The sequence below is a fragment of the Branchiostoma lanceolatum genome, chromosome 17 (assembly GCF_035083965.1).
Source record: "Branchiostoma lanceolatum isolate klBraLanc5 chromosome 17, klBraLanc5.hap2, whole genome shotgun sequence".
Lineage (NCBI taxonomy): Eukaryota > Metazoa > Chordata > Leptocardii > Amphioxiformes > Branchiostomatidae > Branchiostoma > Branchiostoma lanceolatum.
Genome location: NC_089738.1, coordinates 9,934,624 through 9,954,017, shown reverse-complemented (window position 1 = coordinate 9,954,017; position 19,394 = coordinate 9,934,624). Strand labels below are relative to the sequence as shown.

General features: G+C 41.3%; 2 protein-coding genes across 4 annotated transcripts in view; one reads left to right on the top strand and one right to left on the bottom strand.

Moving 5' to 3' along the window:
- Nucleotides 1-936: 936 nt before the first annotated feature.
- On the bottom strand, nt 937-4,535 carry LOC136422588 (UDP-sugar transporter protein SLC35A5-like). Its single transcript, XM_066410387.1, has 6 exons — nt 4,388-4,535; nt 3,624-3,829; nt 2,940-3,038; nt 2,628-2,761; nt 2,314-2,381; nt 937-2,021 (listed from the first exon to the last, which is right to left on the bottom strand). Exons 2-6 carry the CDS (start codon nt 3,745-3,747, stop codon nt 1,181-1,183), a joined length of 1,266 nt encoding a protein of 421 aa, XP_066266484.1. The 5' UTR covers nt 3,748-3,829; nt 4,388-4,535; the 3' UTR covers nt 937-1,180.
- A 202-nt stretch (nt 4,536-4,737) lies between these two features.
- LOC136422724 (mediator of RNA polymerase II transcription subunit 12-like protein) overlaps nt 4,738-19,394 on the top strand; it is a 34,515-nt gene continuing 19,858 nt past the window's right edge. For all 3 annotated transcript variants that reach the window (XM_066410574.1, XM_066410576.1, XM_066410573.1), the window contains exons 1-26: nt 4,738-4,866; nt 7,066-7,128; nt 7,549-7,695; nt 7,819-7,902; nt 8,337-8,496; nt 9,013-9,215; nt 9,339-9,449; nt 9,753-9,889; nt 10,125-10,189; nt 11,038-11,213; nt 11,541-11,640; nt 11,944-12,080; nt 12,267-12,398; nt 12,767-12,893; nt 13,415-13,626; nt 14,015-14,131; nt 14,529-14,720; nt 15,032-15,163; nt 15,717-15,905; nt 16,412-16,575; nt 16,745-16,853; nt 17,208-17,338; nt 17,764-17,892; nt 18,362-18,503; nt 18,748-18,877; nt 19,164-19,385. In XM_066410574.1, coding sequence (XP_066266671.1) covers nt 4,771-4,866; nt 7,066-7,128; nt 7,549-7,695; nt 7,819-7,902; nt 8,337-8,496; nt 9,013-9,215; nt 9,339-9,449; nt 9,753-9,889; nt 10,125-10,189; nt 11,038-11,213; nt 11,541-11,640; nt 11,944-12,080; nt 12,267-12,398; nt 12,767-12,893; nt 13,415-13,626; nt 14,015-14,131; nt 14,529-14,720; nt 15,032-15,163; nt 15,717-15,905; nt 16,412-16,575; nt 16,745-16,853; nt 17,208-17,338; nt 17,764-17,892; nt 18,362-18,503; nt 18,748-18,877; nt 19,164-19,385 — 3,607 coding nt within the window. In that variant the 5' untranslated portion in view covers nt 4,738-4,770. The remainder of the gene's footprint in view (nt 4,867-7,065; nt 7,129-7,548; nt 7,696-7,818; nt 7,903-8,336; nt 8,497-9,012; nt 9,216-9,338; nt 9,450-9,752; nt 9,890-10,124; nt 10,190-11,037; nt 11,214-11,540; nt 11,641-11,943; nt 12,081-12,266; nt 12,399-12,766; nt 12,894-13,414; nt 13,627-14,014; nt 14,132-14,528; nt 14,721-15,031; nt 15,164-15,716; nt 15,906-16,411; nt 16,576-16,744; nt 16,854-17,207; nt 17,339-17,763; nt 17,893-18,361; nt 18,504-18,747; nt 18,878-19,163; nt 19,386-19,394) is intronic.

Here is a 19,394-nt window from a genome sequence, read left to right as displayed (position 1 = left end):
AATATGTTAGAAATCATTCAAACTTGTCTCAGCTGCTGCAAATATCTAGACACAAGTTTCAGCTACATGTAGCCTGGCAAAATACACATATATTTACCTTCGCCAAGAAGGTTATGTTTTTGGTAGCGTTTATATATATATGTTTGCATGTATGTGGATGAACAGCATAACTTGAGAATGCCCAGCTGGATGGATTGTCTTGATATTTGGTGTGTGGTTAGGTCTTGATGAGACCTCAAAACAATTAGATTTTGGACCCCCTAGCAACTTGTTGCAGTACTGTAACAGAAGTTCCGGTTTTGATATATTGTTGTCTGGACATGCTATGGTCATGATTTTTTATCTACTATACATGGCGCATGTGTTCATTGTAGTCAGTTTTCTCCGCAGTCAAAAAAAATCACCATATTTAAAGTTAAACTCTGATAAAATTGATATGCTTTACGTGACATCATTTGGCAACTAGTGCACTTTTTTTTTCTTTTTGTGAAATAAATTTTGTATTTCATATATCATATATCATTTGCTGGAATGAATTAAAGACAGACATAAATTACCATTGTTTTACTTCAATCCCTTAGACACTCTAAATTCATTTACATAAAAGATAGTACCAAAATGATTGCATTGCAAGAAACTTTTCCATCTAAAATTTTCTGTTGCATTATCATGCAGATTCTGTACCTGAGAAGTTAGTTGACTTTCTCCCAAATTAAAGCCCAGCCCATTCACTTCCAACTTCAAACTTCTAAAATTTAGCCCACCTTCAGTGTTTGAATGAAAGCTATCTGGCCCAGCTAAGAAATTAATTATGAATCATATAATATCCAACAATAAAGCAGTACTGGCAATAGTATTCCAACAATATGATTTCCCTTTTAGGATAACAGTGGCTGATGCATATAAAGTTTGTAAAGGTATAGGTAGCCCGATACTCCATGTGTCTAGGGCACAGTATTTGAAGGCGGAGCCCATTCCTCTCTATCTTTCCACCGCCTTTTACCTCCCTAACCAAAGTCAGGTACCCATTTTTACACCTGGATGGAGTGAGGAAAGTCGTGTAAAGTTCCTTTCCCAAAGACACAACATGTCAAGAAAGAAATGCCAGGAATAAAACCCATCTCCTGTCCACTAGCCAAGCCACTCAGCTATTCCACACCACAACTATACAAATTTTGTCTCAGAGTTCTTCTTCTGTTTCTTCATCTGAAGTTTTGCTGGCACTGTTGTGCCGCTGTCTGGGGAGAAGCTCCATTCCTTCTGGCCTGCTCCTCTCTTCCTGATCATGACTTCTTACCAACGAGGTGCCGTGCTTCGGTTTCGTATTTTTCACCCTGGCTGCATTGTAGATGAAAACCGCCAGGAGGACAATTGGCGCAGTCAGGAAGAACTGCAGTGTCGGTACGAAATGGAAGAGGTAAATGGACGACGTGATTACGATCACCGTTGTGACCTGTGCGCCCAACACGTGAAACATGTTATCCCTGAATTTCAAAATGATGGACACCGTGAGTCCGAATAATGTGACGTCAAAGAGTAGCGCGACAGAGTAACTATTGTGCCCATAGAAGAAGCCACATTCAAATAGCCTCCTCCTGTAACTTGGTATAATCAGGGGGGTGATGGCGTTAAATAGAACACCAAACATGTACAGTTTGCAGTTCTGGACGAAAATGCTTTCTTGCATGCCGTTTCCCTCCTTGAAGATTTTCTCGTTGTAAATGTTAGCAGAAGAGGCGATGAAACATTGCACTATCACAAAAATGTGGCCCATGTTCAGCGAAAATGGCAAGTTCGAGGTGAGACCGTGGTCGGTGTGCGTTTCGTTGTTGATGAGGGTCTGTCCGGCCATGCAGATCTGGTCGTGGTGGTTTAGACTCGCCACGACGACGTGGTCGATAGCGTGGGGTTTCTGGACGGTGCTGGACTCTGGGCCTACATGGTGACTTTGACTGGACAGGGACACAATAGCCAGGAACAGGACAGCCAAGGATGCCCACTGAATGGATGTAAGAACCCTCCTGTAAGATAAAAAGACATAATTGTAATTAGTTAAAAAGAAAAAGATGAAAAGTATCCATAACCTTACCATACAGGTATGACATCATGTGGTGTAATGGTTAGGGTGTTTGGCTATGAACACAGAGGTTCAAATCCCGACATGCCTCGATGTTGTGCCCATGGGAAAAAGGCACTAAACATAAATTTCTTCACTTCACTTGGAAAAATTAGTACCTATAGCTTCGGTTATGTATATAATAGTAGCAATTTTTCTTCAAAACAGTGACATTCAGCAATACAACATGTACTCACTTCAATACTAGTCGGAAAAGCAGAGATGTGGTGATGATGACAAAGTTGGATAGCAGAACTGCCATTGCCTGCAAAACAAAACAAACAAAAAATTACAAACTTAGTATCTATTGACAACAAACAAAACAGCCTAACTTAACACAATCATAGATATAAATGGACATTACTACTAGTAAGCAAAACGAAAATTGGGCAGTGAAGGTACAATAGAATATGCTTTACCTTTATGGAGGATGACAGTCACTGCTAAATACCTTACAAATGTACTTTTAGACTGTCAAATTTTTGTTGTTAGTGAGTTGATGGGCACTCACAGGATGGAAGAATGTGATGATGTAGAACTGTAGGAGGTTGTCCATGAAGTACAGCAGACCTGGTACTGACCAGCGCAGCAGTCCCAACATGTCATGTCTGGTGATCCTAAACTTGTCCTTAAACGAACCTTCCTCTGAAAATGGAGGGGGAGGGGGGCAGGAATTTAAATTGTTTCAGGGCAAATAGGTAATTTTTTTCAAAAAACTACTGTTAGTAGTCACTTCTCATTATTGAAAGCACAAAGCATTGGTAAAATAATAGAACTATAGGAATGATTTTTTTTAAATATCAAAGTCACCAGTCTTGCTCACCTGTGTACTTGACCCATATTGCTATGGTCCCACATACCAATAGCTTCAGCAGCTCTGCACACACATTCACAGTCACTGGCAAATAGTCATACCCTCCATCTGAAATAACAACATGTATGACATTGAGATTGTGTTAATGTACATGTACGACATCTTTGCACACAATTTCCTCAAGAACGTTACCAATCTTAAAACTTTAGGGCTCCTGGAAATCAGTTACTCAGCTCACTGAAGGGACCACACCAAAAATTGATAAAAAATGAAATAAAAACCTGGCCAGCCAACCACCTGGCACAATTAATCACCACCAGCCATAAACCAGCCACAATAAAACTGTCAAGTCCAATTCTACATTATCAACTTGTCTGGAGCAACCATCACGGCCAGTCACCAACCATTACTAGTATTCCTCAGTCCCTTGACTCAGTTTAGCTTGGGTTTAGTCCAAGTTAGACTGTAGCTAGCTAGTTTAAGGACTTGCTGCTATTCAACTTTTGTTTGTTTCTTTGTTAATACAAACTTTTACAAAGTCAATGATGTTGTCCCCTTGGAAATGGCACCTAACACGACTTTCCTCACTTCACTGAAGTGGAAATGAGTGCCAAGCTTTGGTTAGGGACGTCCCATGGATAAGACATTAAGTGGAGTGTTTGAGGATAGTTACATCTCAAAATGTATACTCACTGTCATTCTCTGAGAACTTCATGAGTAGAATCTTCAGCACTCCAAGCGTAATGAACCACGCTCCTAGCAGAACGGTAGTGACCGTATCACGCTGCGGTCGGAGTTGTGCCAGGAAACCCTTCATCTTCGCTTAAGTCGCTCTTTTCACGCAGTCTCGAATTTAATGATGCATCATCTGACCTCAAATACCGGTGGTTCAAAAAGTACTGGAGGGCATATACAGAAATATCGTACTAGTAAATTATAGAGAATTCGATAGGTCAGAAAGCCATGAATGTTGTTAGACAACTTTGAAAAGGTTACACCTTGAAATAGCTGTAGGCCTAATGTAACTTTAAGCTTGAAAAGAAAAAAAAAAAAAAAAAATTGTACGTGTGTCTGGATCACTTGAAGGCCATGCTATATATAAAACATACATTGTCAAGGTATTTGCTTCTCATTTTTGAAAGGGACTCGATATCTACTGCAATTCTTGCAAATTTCGATATGTTTTTATGGTTCTTGGTACCATCACAAAAATGTCTGTTTTGTACTATGCGACTAATTAATAAAAGCGATATCGCAAAGTTAAATCATACTTTTCAAGCATGGCGGAGGTAAAAACTACATTTTGCAGAGAGGCATAGATATTCAGATTCTCACTCTCTTTATAATTAGTTCTCAGCATAATTTCAAAATAACTGTTGTATAAACGTTGCCAAAATAAATATTTTCTTTACATGTCATGAGACTGTTACGCAAAACAGTGTGTTCAATACAGTTACCTGATATCGTAGGAGGTCCAAGTCCTTCTTTTAGACCCATAAGAAGAAAATGAAGACCGTCAAAGAGACAGAAACAAAAGTTTAAAGAGCAACACTGAACCTGAGTGTTGCTAGCTTGTCCACGTTTTACGTCAATATGGGTGAAACCAATCATCAAATAGGGAATATTTTTTCATCTCAAATGCCCTAAGTTTCTCAAATATCGTATGGTAGTATATAATATAGCTTAGAATATACTTTTTTAAGTTGAATACAACTATCACATATCTAAAAACAAAAGAATTATTTATGATTTGAAAAGTATTAAAAACATCCCTATTTTTAGTGTATTGTGCCGGTGGTCCTCCAGGGAGGCGTGAGGTCGTCATCACCGTCAGCCCGTCATGGCGGGCGCGACTGTTTGTTACGAGTACCGCCCGTTAAAAAGACCAAGATTAGGACCTCCAGACGTCTATCCACAAGATCCAAAACAAAGAGAGGTAAGGAGGAAAGACTAGGGATACACTTAAACGCGTCGTTGGTGTTCGGGAGGGTTTAGAAAGGGTGATTTTGGCGTCCCAAAACCCGGCCTTTCTAGACGACAACAAAAAACAAAGCGGAAACCTTGAGCAATTTATTATGTAGGAATACGTTTCTTGGTGATAAAAGGAGAGAAAGGCAAGAATATGATTTTGCACAATTTCTCGTATTTTTTTAATACGGTTATCCATTGTATTGTAGACATTTTGACTCGAGTCATGAAAGTCAAAGTTGATGGAATCTTGATACAATTTCTTCGAATAATTTTATGGATATGCATGATGCTAAAATCATAAACATGTATGCGATGGTGCTATCGGAACGGTAAGTTAGTATACATTATTCAACAAGTCACTAAAGTCAGCCAAGCTGCCTGAGGAATGGAAGGTGGCGCACATAACGCCAATCCATAAAAAGGGAGCTAGAACCCAAGCAGGAAACTACAGGCCGGTGAGCCTGACTTCGGTGGTTGGGAAGACGATGGAGGCCATCATCCGGGATGCACTGGTGGGGCATATGTCTGCTGGAAACCACTTCACAGACGCGCAACATGGCTTTGTACCAGGGAGATCTTGCATGACGCAGCTTCTGGTGGTACTGGAGGAGTGGACCCAACTACTGGAAAAGGGGGAAGCTATTGACGCAATCTACTTGGATTTCAGGAAAGCCTTTGACGCCGTTCCCCATCAGCGTCTCTTATGTAAGCTGGGGTCGTACGGTGTGAAAGGAGACCTGTACAACTGGGTGAAAGACTTCCTAGCATCAAGGAAACAGAGGGTGGTGCTGAATGGAACTAGTTCCTCATGGACCCCTGTGAGGAGTGGCATCCCGCAGGGGAGTGTACTGGGCCCGGTATTGTTTGTAGTATACATTAATGACCTACCAGAGGCTGTCAGTAGCACGGTCAGAATATTTGCCGACGACAGTAAACTCTACCAGGGTGTGAAGGACAACAAAGGTCGGGTCAACTTACAGAAGGACTTAGAAGCTTTGAGGGACTGGTCTGCGTCCTGGCAGTTGCCCTTCAACGTGGGCAAGTGTAAAGTGTTGCACATGGGGAACAACAACAACAGGCAGATTTACACCTTAGGGGATCAGGTATTGGAGGAGACCACGGCAGAGAAAGACCTGGGAGTGACAGTGGACAATCACCTCAAATTCCATACGCATACGGCACAAGCGAAGAACAAGGGAAATCAGATGCTGGGGTTGATTAAAAAGTCCTTTGCCAACTTGGATGAACAAACTTTGCCAATTCTCTTTAAAACAATGGTGAGGCCACACCTGGAATACGGAAATGTAATCTGGGGACCACACTATAAGGCGGGCAAGCAAGAGTTAGAAAAGGTCCAGAGAAGGGCCACAAAAATGGTCCCTTCTCTAACTTAGTCTAAGAGAGCTTCCTTATAGCACTAGACTTCAGCGACTCAAACTCCCATCCCTGGAGTATAGGAGACTGAGAGGTGATATGATACAAGTTTTTAAGATCATGAATGGAATCGATAGAATCCCGGTACAAAGTTTCTTTGCTCCAGTCGAGCAATCAGTCACTAGAGGTCACAGTCTTAAATTACAAGTTCCCCTAGCCAAGACTAGGGCGAGGAGTCAGGTCTTCAGTGTTAGAACCGTGTCGAGCTGGAACGCCCTACCTGAGTCAGTGGTTTCAGCGGATAGTGTAAACCAGTTTAAATCCAGACTTGACAAACACTGGGATTGCCAAAAGTATGTCACATGAGAGCGAAGTCAAGATCAGGACATAACAGGCGGAGCCTACTTTCCTGGACACAGTATCAAGGTATCAAGGTATTATTTGGCATAAAAAGGAAGTCAACTTTATGCGATCAGCAGGTCACGAAAGTAGAAAATTGATTTAGATTACGCATGCATATCTGTTTTGTTTAGCTACATGTAAGTGTACATGCATGTAGTCTCGGACAAAGTAAAAGCGTGGTCCTACGATTATTTTAGCTGAACAGCTTGGAGATGAAGATATCTTTTTATAGAAAATACAGCTCAACACCAATATTTCTACATTAATCTTTATGTTCAAGACAGTATTATCAAGGAGGTTAAAATAAGATATTGAACCTCCTTGGTATTATGTAACAGCTGATGATGATAAGTCTTATGACATTTTTTTCATTTCTCCCATCATACAGGATGAGCTTACAGCCACCAGTGTTAAACAAGGATACAACAACCAACCCAACTTCTCAGATGAGGTAATGTAGACTAATTGATAAAATAATCAACATATAGTCATAATCATTGATTTATACTTTGTTGTTGTTGGTTTATGTTATGTACTTTTGTTATGTGGCATGTATATGTAAGCAGAATGTATACCAACAATGCCAACCAAACACTATAACAAATACGTTGATGAAAGTTAGACATCCAGGTAGTAAGATACGCCAAAAAAAATTACTCAAGCAACTGGATAAAATTTTGAAACAGTCAGACGTTTCAGACAGCATCCACTGTCTTTCAGACAGCATCCACTGACGAAAGACAGTGGATGCTGTCTGAAACGTCTGACTGTTTCAAAATTTCATCCAGTTGCTTGAGTGATTATTTTTGGTGTAACTATAACAAATAAGTTGTGTATGTTTGGGATAAAGTTTTTCATTGTCTTACTCCAGCATGGCACAGCCAGGAACTGTAACATCGACACGTCTAAGTTCGGCGAGGCCTTTGCAGCAATACTCGCTGAAAAACAGAAGCTGAACACACTCCAAGAACCAGGGAGGAAGAAACCACCCATCAATGCTAAAGACAACTTCTGGCCGGTGGGTCCATATGGGGGTTTTCAACAACACTTTTCTTGTCTTTGTGTAAGACTCTCTTCTTTGGAAACATTCTGTATTTCAATGTGTATTGTGGACTTATTAACATTTCTTTCTTGGTTCCAGGTAACTGCCCGTTCTAGAAGTGCCATCAATGTATGGTTCCAAGACTTGGCAGGACAGAAGCCTCTCATGGCCCTGTCTAAAAAGGTAGGGATTATTTTAATGATTATGACCTCTATGAAAAATTGAGGTTTTGGTTTCGGTGTGTGTGTGTGTCTTTTTGTGTTTCAAACTTTGTGTTTCCGGATATTTGTGAGTAGTATAGCTTAAGAACTGCTGGATTGAATGTGATAATATTTGATATGTAGGTAGGTCTTGTGAAGACAAAGGTCAAGGTCAATTCTGGGCCCCCTGGCCACTATCCTTGGTACTGCAGCAGTCCGTTTTTGTATCTTTTGTCCTTGACATGCTATGGTCTTCTTTGCCATGATTTCCTAGTTTCATGTTAAGCTACATACGTTTTTGTATTCCAAGTATACTTATTAGAATTAAATTGAGGAAACTTGTCAAAAGTTTCTTCTTTCTTGGTACTTTTTTGTATTCATAATTATGATAACGCTTGCCTGACTTTGTACTTCCAGGTGCCAATATTCAACAAAAAGGAGGAAATCTTCTCATTCCTGTGTGAGTATTCGGTCCCGTTACTGCGTGCGACCTGGTTCGTGAAGATGACCTCGGCGTACTATGTTGCCATCTCGGAAGCCAAGATAAAGAAGCGACAAATGAACGACCCGAGCCAAGGTAAGGCGTAAAACTAAGTCCTATCATTGAATACATCTATTGCACCGTTACAGTTACTGTAACAGTTGTAGTAACTAATGTTGTTCTTACATGTACTTATAAGCCTTAGCCAGGGCTACTTTGATTAGGAGAGTGGACTTATTCAAAGGAGGAAGGAGTGAATTGGAGGTTAGATTTACTTCTTGATACATGTAATTATATGGAAGAGAAGCACATCACTTTTACTCTGTTTCTTCTTCCTCACCTCCAAAAAAAATAAGGTCCATGACCTGGACCAGACAGCTGTCACCATGGTTACTGGCAAAGTTGAAGACACCCTGTGGTATTTGATTACAAAATGTAGCAAGTTGCAGGACAGAGCTGGACCGGAGGGGCTGGTCAGCATATATATGAGGAATGTGTTGCAGTAAGAATAAACAGAGCAGTAGTTTGTTAGGCTAGACCATGTGAATGTAAACTTTGTGCACTAGCTTGCAAGTGTCACCTTTCTAATTTTACTTCCTTTTTCTCCCTCAGAATGGACCCAGGCGATGACTCGCTTTCTGAAAGAACAGCTGAGTAAAATCAGCGAACACTACCAACAGACCCCCCCTCCCGCTGGGGGCTCCCAATCCTGCTCTAACCTACTGGGGACCAATGGACCAACCATGAGCCAGGACACAGAGCAAGCCATGAAACTTTGGCAATACAACACTAGGCTCACTTTCTACCTGTTTCAGGTAGGGACATCTTCATTGGTCAAACTGAGTGCCAAGAATAAAGCTTTTATCAGCAAAGTATCATTTGTTGTGACGTACAAAATCAGCATATTGCTGACCTTTGTCCTTTAACCTTTGTACCAGGAGGGCCTGCTTGACCGACAGGAACTACTGACTTGGCTGTTGGATTTGCTGGATCGTACAAAGTCATCGGACGACAGCATGCTTCGGCTGTTCCTCCCGATGTTACTACAGGTAAGCTCATTCACAACCATTTGAATTTAGTGGATCCCAGAGACAGTCCTTGCAATGCCAGTTGTTTCTGTTAGGAGGTGCTACTAACATTTAAGTAGAAGAAACTCAACAATGGATTCTAAAAACAAGGCTTTCACAATTGGTGTATTTTTTTATATGCACATTTCACAACCTATCAAATTCAATGGTTCTTGATGATGGCACTTGCAGTTCCAACTGCTTCTATTAGGAGGTGCTATTTACAATCAGAGGCATCTCAACTTTTAATCGGATTATGGAAAACGTTTTTTTTTTCCTGGTCAGTACGTGGACGACTTCGTGCAATCCCAGCAGCTGAGCCGTCGCCTCGCGTACACGTGTGCAAAGAAGATCGCCATCATGTGCAGCGACTCCCCCTGTGCTAGTGCAGCCCTCAACAACCAGTCTTCAGTTGGACAGGGGTAAGTTTTACACAGGTCTCAACAAGAATATTTCTGTTTCGGGATGGAGGGACAGATCCTGGAGACAGTCCTGGTTTCATATCTTGTCTAGAGAGTTTCTCCGTGACTCACTTTTTTATAGACTCACTCAACAAAAAATATTAAGCCATATAACTACATAGAAGCTGAAAGTCCTTCATGTCTTTTGTGAGCATTCCTGTTTTCAATCATGCTAAAATCATGGTATGTATTTCAGGTCTGCCAACCCTGTGTCTGCTGTGTATAGTGAGGTTCAACACTGCTGTCATCACAGAGCTGTGGGTGAGTGGTAGAGGTGGAGCCTTGTGGGACAGTTTTGTGTGGAGGGGCATATGGTGAAGCTTTGAGTAGGCATGGCAGAGCTTGTAAAGTCATTGAAAGACATTGAAAAATAGTGGTAGCTTGTGGAATTCCGTGAAAGACTTCATTACAAATTGTGGACGTACATTTGTCCAGAAGTTACTTCTTTATTAGGTTGAAATGGAATTGATACACTGTAACTACATGTACATTAGCTAGGGGTCTGGAAAGAAAAAAATATCTGAGTCTAAAGTTGTTGTGAGTGTTTGAGTAGTTTCAAACACACATTTGAGATATTGTCACAATTCTTTGTACTGGTATCTTGTTATAAAAATGGTTGTTATATAATTTTTGATCTGATGTACAACTGACCCCCCTCCCCCTACAGTTCTAGGTCTGAGCTGTATCCTACAGACCATCAATATAACATCTGATCTGTTGTACTGCCCCCCTCCCCCTACAGTTTTAGGTCTGAGCTGTATCCGACAGACTGTCATCCTGTGCTGTCCCAGTTATAATTACAACATCTGATCTGTTGTACTGCCCCCCTCCCCCTACAGTCCTAGGTTTGAGCTGTATCCTACAGACCATCAATATAACATCTGATCTGTTGTACTGCCCCCCTCCCCCCTACAGTTCTAGGTTTGAGCTGTATCCTACAGACTGTGACCCTGTGCTGTCCCAGTTATAATTACAACATCTGATCTGCTGTACTGCCCCCCTCCCCCTACAGTTCTAGGTTTGAGCTGTATCCTACAGACCGTCACCCTGTGCTGTCCCAGTTATAATTACAACATCTGATCTGTTGTACTGCCCCCCTCCCCCTACAGTCCTAGGTTTGAGCTGTATCCTACAGACTGTGACCCTGTGCTGTCCCACTGCCCTGGTGTGGAACGGGGTGGGAGAGTCCAAGTCTAGTGCAGTGACGGGGTCCCCTCTAGACATCCTGCCCTGTGCACCCTCCAGTCTACCTCTCCCATCTGGGCTGTCTTCAGCGGCCAATCAGGTGAGGGTTTACATAGGCTTAGGGTGTTGTCATTCTTTGGTAAGGATGTATAGAATGAAAACAAAAGTAACAACAGCATAACAGAGAAACTATAAAAAAACTCAATGGCTAATTTCACTGTCGCTGTCAGAAAGAATTGAAAATTAAAAAAAGATTTTTTCCACAAGACTCCCTAGCCTGGGTGCCATCCTAGCCCCGGTAGAAATAGGATGGCACCCAGGCTAGGGTGTCTTGTGGAAAAAAATCTGAATTTCCCTTTAGAAAAGAGTCATGAAATGTTGTTAAGTGTATATTTTTTATTTTATTTTATTTTTCCCCCCTCTCCAGATTCGTAGTAACATACGAGCGCGAGAAGACGAGATCAGACAGCGAGGTCAGGCTGCAGAGGTCAAGTGGTCGTCCGACAAATGTCAACAGTCAAGAACAGGTGGGCTTGAACTTTTACTTCGGAAAAAAACTTTGTAGCCATTGCTTTAACACTAAGTCTATGATACCATTGAAACAAGGGACAAGATACATTTAAACTCAAAACATCATAATATTTTGCTTCTTAGTCACCAAGAAGTAAATATCATTAAGGAATGCAAAGTGTGAATCCTTGCGAAGTACCACATTTGTCTTGTTTTTGTTACAGGCCTTTGAGATTTTAAATCTTGCAATTGTTGATTTTTGCAGTGCCGAATGAAACATAACATGACATGTTTTTTTTTTTGTTTTGTTTGTTGACCAGGGTCTACTATCAGTGCTATGTTGACTGTCCTGGAGATTCTGGACAAACACACGTTTGACCGGATGGATTCCAACAACTCCCTGGACACCCTGTACAACAGGATATTTGGTAGCTCCCACGGCAAGAATGGTGCTGAGGTAATACGGCTGAGGAATAAACCATTCAAACTTTAGGGGTGTTGGGGATTTGAGGGACAAAAGAGACCTCAACAAAAGTCTACCAAGCAAAGAAAATTTGTTAAGAGTCAGCATTTGCATTTGTTGCAGTTTTGTAAATGTTAATTTTTTTTCTTAATTTTGTGGATGTTTTGTTTCATATCACAGTGTTCGTCCAACAACGATGCCATCATAGACTTACTGTGTGAGTGGGGAGTGACCACTAAGAGAGCGGGGGAGCACAGGGCTATGGTGGTGGCATATCTGCTGGAGAAACAACAGGTGGAAATGGAGACAGAGGTGAGAGTACTTCACCTTGAATGAAAAGTTTGATTCACTTTTTAAAGAGTTCCACTCCTTCCTTTGTTCAGGCCCTTGTATTGCCTAGTGGCACATATGGTTGCAAGTTTCCTTGCTGTTTCAGTAGCAGGGTATATTTTTACAGGGAGGGGTTTCTAGCCCTTTTCCTTTAATGTGCCCAGGGCACCTCTATTTTACGTCCCTTCCGAAAGACAGGTGTAGCCCCAATGAAGATGCCCTTGCAAGGATTTAAACCAGGATCTCCCAGTTACCAACTTCTGTGATGCTGTTACCAGTTGAGCTACAGGGAAATCCTGTTTATATCTTATTAATACTTGGTTTATCTCTGATGTTTCCAATGTCCACAGAGGCTGGGTGAGATGGAGACTATGGATGAGAAGGAGTCCATCTCATCAGCGTCGCTAAGCAACAACGGCCTGCCTCCCTTTCAACAGCTGCTCATGAGGTTTCTGGACACCAAGGCTCCAACACTAGGTAAACTCAACTACTGTAATGCATTTAAATTCATAGTGATTTAATTTTGTGACGGACAAAATGTAGTCTTCACAGTGGTTTTTAATTCGATGTTGAAACAAGGTGGTAAGCAGAACAAGCAATTTTGCTGTGTATTTAAGCTGGCAGTAAGGAGGTTGGAGTTCATTTATAAGTTGCATGAAGGGTGTCCCAGTGCGCTGGGCTGAAAATGCAAGCTGTAGCTAAGCTGTATTGTACTGCTAGCTGTGACTTGAAAAGGCATCATGCTTCACCTCAGTTGAGAAAAGAAGAAGAGTTCAAGGTAAACTTCTATATGACACATCAAGCAACTACTTAGACTTGTTGGAGTTCACTTAAAATTTGTATAAAGACAGTGAAGCCACATCACACTACCACTAGCTACCCGAAAAAGCATCATGCTTCACCTCAACTGAGGAATAAGGATTTACCTTTATAAAGACAATATAAAGACAAGCAAATGATGATTGATTTGATGAACATTTATTTTCCTGTTACTGAAGACAATGGAGAAGAGTTGAGCGACGAGGATCGCCAAGCCTTCGCAAACCTGGTTCTGCTGTTCAGCGAGTTGATACGCAGCGAAGTCTTCTCTCACGACGCCTACATGTGCACGCTGATCTCGCGAGGGGACCTCCTGCACACCCCTACCGACTCAGAAATGGTAGCTCCCAGTCCAATGCCAGATGGCAAAGGGGAACAGGGCCATAATAAGGTACGACCAGTCATTTGCTCAGCCTATGAGAACACAGACAGTGATTATAATCATCGACAGTCTATGAAGGACTACCAAGATAGAAGCCTAAGGTTTTGTACAATCTTTCATAGCTTTATGGGAATTAAAATGATTGAGAATGTAATTGCACATTTTCCAGGCACTTAAGTCATTGTGACAATTCTAAGAAGGGTTGAAAAGAGGCACCAAATCGAATAATTTTTGGTACGTTTTGTGTTTTTTGTTGTCTTTTATGTCATACTTTTTGTTCCCAAACACTGCCCGGCCGGGCCCCGGATTGAAAATGTGACCCAAGCATAAGAGAAGTACATTTCTTACTCAAGAGACCATGAGAAATGTTGCTTACTTAATCTTTTACAATATACAGTCTGAGAAATCCAGCTCCCATCTGGAGAGACTGTTACAGACAGACCTGGAGTCAGACCTGGATCAGCTGGACCTGCTGCATCCTGAAGTAGAACCTGTGGACCAAGAGGACGAAAAGGTAGGCTAACAGTAACAGGACAATACTTTACATTTGGGACCGCATTGCAAGCAGTGACACCTAGCTGCAGCGTGGAATAGTACCAGTCAGTATTGCCCTGAGGAAGGTGACAGACGGCTATTGATTGTAATATAAAGATCATGGTTGTGATGAAAGGACCTGTAACATTCTTTTATATGATGGATGGAACAAATTTAGGGATGGAATGTGTTTGAATGTAAAAGAAATGTACTAGCTAAGCCTTTTAATGAAGATTTCTTTTAGTGTTCATGATATTGGGAAAGAGGTTGAAGGTAGCGGACAACACTGGACCAAGTGTAGATTTTAGTGTACTCTATATGATAAAGTTTTGATGTTTGTAAAATTTTAGCCTAAATACAAATTTGCCATCCTCCAGGAAACCAAGATGGAAACAGAAGAAGACAACAGCAAGACTTCAGGACAGCGCCAGGAACAGAACAAGTCCCTGCGACACATCCAGTATGCGCGGAACTTTCCGCTGCCCCACGATAACTCCGCCCACGAACACAACCAGCGCCTGGTACTGCTGTACGGGGTGGGGAAAGCTCGCGACGAAGCCAAGCATCAGGTTTGCTATTTGTTGTCGGCTATTTCTGTAATTGTTTTCAAATAAAATGTAAAGGCTATAATATCAAAAACCTTTTTAAAAAAGGAGTATCACCCCAGAGGTGTTGCCAAAATTATAGAGAAAAACAAATCCCAAATGTTTAATTGTGAGGTATAAACTGTTAATTGTTCCCAACAAAGCCAAGCATTAGGTCAGCCATTGTTTGTAAATCAAAAACCATTGTTTCAAAAGAGTGCAATCAATTCCACCCCAGAGGCATTGCCAAAATATTAAACAATGCAGATGTTTGAATTGTGTTTTGTGTGCTACAGGTGAGAAAAATGACAAAGGAGATCCAGAAGGGTCTGAACAAGCTGGGAGGAGTGGAGAAGAAGGAGGAAAGTAAGAGTAAGAAACAGAGCAAGTCTGACACACCTGTGGACCTACGTGGACTCAAGGAAAAGGTGGGGACTAGAAACATCTTCTTCTTTAGAAAATATTTACCTTAAAGTTTGCACTTTTGATTACCTCTTTTTATTGAGAACAAACCTAGAGCTACATGTACAGTCTAACATGATTATACAATGTATAGAACAAGAACATGAAGAAGGCACTCAGAGAATGAGCCATAGTTTCTCCATTATATCTATCCCCTCTTGTTGTCTCTGTATACTGTAGAACACATGTGTATATATATATATATGCTACTGATTTGCAGTTTTGAGAAAGCTGTGAGTGGGTGCATTAATTATTTTGTAAAAAAAAAAAGCCTTTGAAAATTGCAGATCTCTAATGAAACGTAACTTCCTTTTCAAAATTTTATCCAGTTACTAATAGGTAACTTATAACTTGCAGCATCTTATAACCTGGTTGCCTAAACTTCATCAACATAACTTCCTTTTCGTTTCTTATGCTATGACTTAGTTACACTCATCAAAAGTTCAATTATATTTTTTTCATGTTCCTTTCACTAATTTCGTTTCAAACCAACTAACAAAATGCTATGCTTTCTTACAGGTTCAACAGCTGACTTATTTTGACCAGCACACGGTGACCCACACATGTACACACCACATCCTGGAGCTGGTGTCAGGGTTCCTAGCTGGGACCAATGCTCACCTCCCCCCTATAGAGCACATTACCTTTGTACTGGACCTCATGGAACTGGCACTCAACATACATGGGCTCCTGGACTTCACCATTCAGGTAAAGGGGTGTGAAGGCTCTAAATGGCAATTGACCTTCTCCCTGCTGCCTAGCTCTGTAACAAATAGAAAATGGGATGCCATTAACGGCTACTTTAGTGTGCTAAAGGTTAAAGCATTGTCTTGTTTGGCATAGACCAAGTATTTTTCAATGCAGTTTTTTTATATTTTTGGTTGACTGTTTACTTTTTGTTTGGATCACGGTTTTTAGCTCTGCAAAATTCTTGACATCTGCCATTCCTTTTTTTTTTGGTTCCTAATGTATCAATGGTTTCCAGATTTATAGGTTAAAACTACCGGTATAAGCTTTTTTTATTGAATACAAAAGGTTATCTTTTTACATTTGATTGCTTGGACCTCGGCTTGTAGTTCTGCCAGTTTTTGATATTTGCAATTCTGTAGATTTTTCTTTCACCGAAATGGGATCATACCAAAGTTTTAGTATCTCTATACATTAATTAGCAATTTTGTAGAAAATGTACATTAAGATTGTTAATTTTTCCCCAGCTGTTGACAGAGCTGAGCCAGGTGGAGGCAGAATTGATGCTGAAGTCCTCCAGTTTAGCTGGCTCCTACACCACGAGTCTGTGCCTGTGTATCGTGGCAGTGCTCAGACGTTACCATGCCTGTCTTCTAGTGGACCAGCAAAGATCCGTCACTGTCTTTGAAGGGTATGAAAAAAAATCATCATTTTTTATAAAGTTTTTTTTGTAAGAGTTAGAACATTTTGTATTCTTCCATTTATAGCATATTATTAATATCGACTATTGTCTTCTAAATCAGAGTTGAACTGTAATTTCCAACATAAAGATTGGTCTTTAACTTTTTGTTGCTTTCCAGACTGTGCAGTGTGGTGAAACACGTGGGGAACCCTTCGGACTGTTCCTCACCTGAGAGGTGCATCCTGGCCTACCTGTACGACCTCTACACTTCCTCGTCACATCTCAAGGTCAGCTATCGCAGCAGGCCATGGGGCACTGTTGTATCTGTATATGATATGGTCAAAGGGCAAAATTGTAGCTTATGACTTTAACTGTACAGCATTCACAAAGAAATTGTTGTTTATCTATGACCCTTGCATTGATCAATTTTGATGGATCTTTGGCATTTGTAACTGTAAACAAGGAAGATTTTAATAGTTCCAATTCCATATGAGTATTGTGTAAGCTAAGAGTAAAAGTCTGATAAAAGTTAAAACTTAACATGCACAATTATTGCTGCAAATGTACAGTTTTTTTAGAAGACCATGATTTATTTGTCAGGAATATGTTAATGATAGATGTTGTTTCCTATGTTTTTTCAGCAACGGTTCGGAGACGTGTTCAGCTCAGCGTGCTCTCGCGTGAAGAATACTGTTTTTGTCAGTATCCAGCCATCGGCGTCTAACCTCCTGTGGAACCCAGACTTCATGTTAGACATTGTAGAAAACCCCAGGTGAGCCTCATACTGCATGTGTATGTATAAGCTCTCATTCAAACACTGTTTTCTTAATATCACCTTCATGAAAAATGGAGGTATAGTTTTTATTCTGGATGATGTATGGGGATATATCTCATGAACCGCTGGATGGATTGCTGAAAAAAAATTTGCGATGATATTTGGTAGGTTGGTAGGTGGTGTTAAACTGACAGTTACAGAAAGGTTAATTTTTGGCCACCTGGCGGTTGATCTTTGTACTGCAGCAGCAATTTTCTTACATCTTTGGTCCTGGACATGCTATAGATGTTGTGCTTGTTGCTACATTTGTGGCTCAATTTCAAGACTTAAAAGTTCTGTTTTGGAAGGAAATTCAACCAGAGAACTTTGCAAGATGATAATCTTCCTTGACTTTTCTTGACCATCTAGTGTTGTGATTACAGGATAAATGTACTACAACAGCCGAGAGAAAGATTGTCGCTGGCCAAAAAGTTGAACGAGCACCCAGCCAACCGCTACAGCTTTGTGTGCAATGTGCTACTCATCATCTGTAATGGACAAGACATTAACAGGTTTGTACCACACAAATACATCTTGCTTAGTTTTAGAAGTATCCTGAAACATAAATAGACCTTTGAATTTGTACAAGAGCAGTGCAATGGCCTTGTCGGTAGAATGTTCGCTTTGCACATGGTAGGTTGTGAGTTCAATCCCCCCATACCAAAGACTTTAAAAATGGTACATACTGTGTTCTCTGCTTAGCACTCAGCATTGGAAAAGAAGATGGAAGTTAAACACACACCACTACCAGTGGACTAGCCCCCTGATGTAATGATTGCAAAGAGTAGGGTGGCCCAAGGGCTATTGAAACCAAGATGGACACTGCCCTATGCACCATCTGGTGTTTGAAGGACTTCAACGAACTTTATCCAATTTGCAGGAAATTTTTTACCCCAATCACACTCACTACGGTTCGTTGTCTGTTGTGATAAAATACCTGAGAACTTTATTAATGTTGTTAACTTCTCTTCAAATCTACAGGATCAACGAGATATCTGTTCTGTGTTCTGAGCTGACTGCGTTCTGTAACTCGCTGAGTTCGGAGTGGCTGGGCGTACTGAAAGCTCTCTGCTGTTCATCCAACCACGGGTGTGGCTTCAACGACCTCCTTTGCAGTGTAGATGTGAGTAGGCAACATTCTGTATCTCTTTATTTCACAGTGCTGTAGTATGCTGCACTTTTTCTTTGCACCACTAGTAGGCGTTGTTGAGACATGCTCTGAATTTGTCACTACGGGTTGGAGACTTGTCCATCCATGACTCACTTTAGCTGTGTTCACGACCAGTCACAATGCTGTAGTATACTGCACTTTTTCTTTGCACCACTAGGGGGCGTTTTTGAGACATGCTCTGAATTTGTCCCTGCAGGTTGGAGACCTGTCCATCCATGACTCGCTAGCGGTGTTCACGGCCATCCTGATCGCACGGCACTGTTTCAGTCTGGAGGACTTCGTCAAACATGTGGCCATCCCCGCGCTCATGGCTGCCTGTCCCTCTGGTATGTAGATTACAGAATTGTCAATTTTTTTTGGCTACACCTCTGTAGTGGGGCATTTAAACATGTCCTATTAGTAAGTTAGTGAATGAATTTACTTTGCACCCTTTGTTTCATGTGATTTGATTTACTTTCGTAAGTTACATGGATATGTACAAAGTATTAAGGTTGTGATAAATCTAGCCGCTACGTGTATAAATGTTTACATTTTACCAGTGACAGAAATTGGCATAGAAAGACTATAGTTATACTTTCACTATAAGGTATTAATTCATTCACACATTTCCAGCTGGAGGAGATCAGGATGCAGAGCCAGGTGCACGTCTCACCTGCCACCTGCTGCTGCACCTGTTCCGCCGCAGCAGCTCGGAGCCCGTGGACGCCAAGAAGCCCGGCCACCGCAACATCTTCCACATCAAGTCGTCGTGCGACCGCCACCTGCTGTACGCGGCACACAACAGTATGAGTGTGGGGGCCGTGCTGGCTGTACTGAAAGCAGTGCTGATGCTTGGTGAGAAAT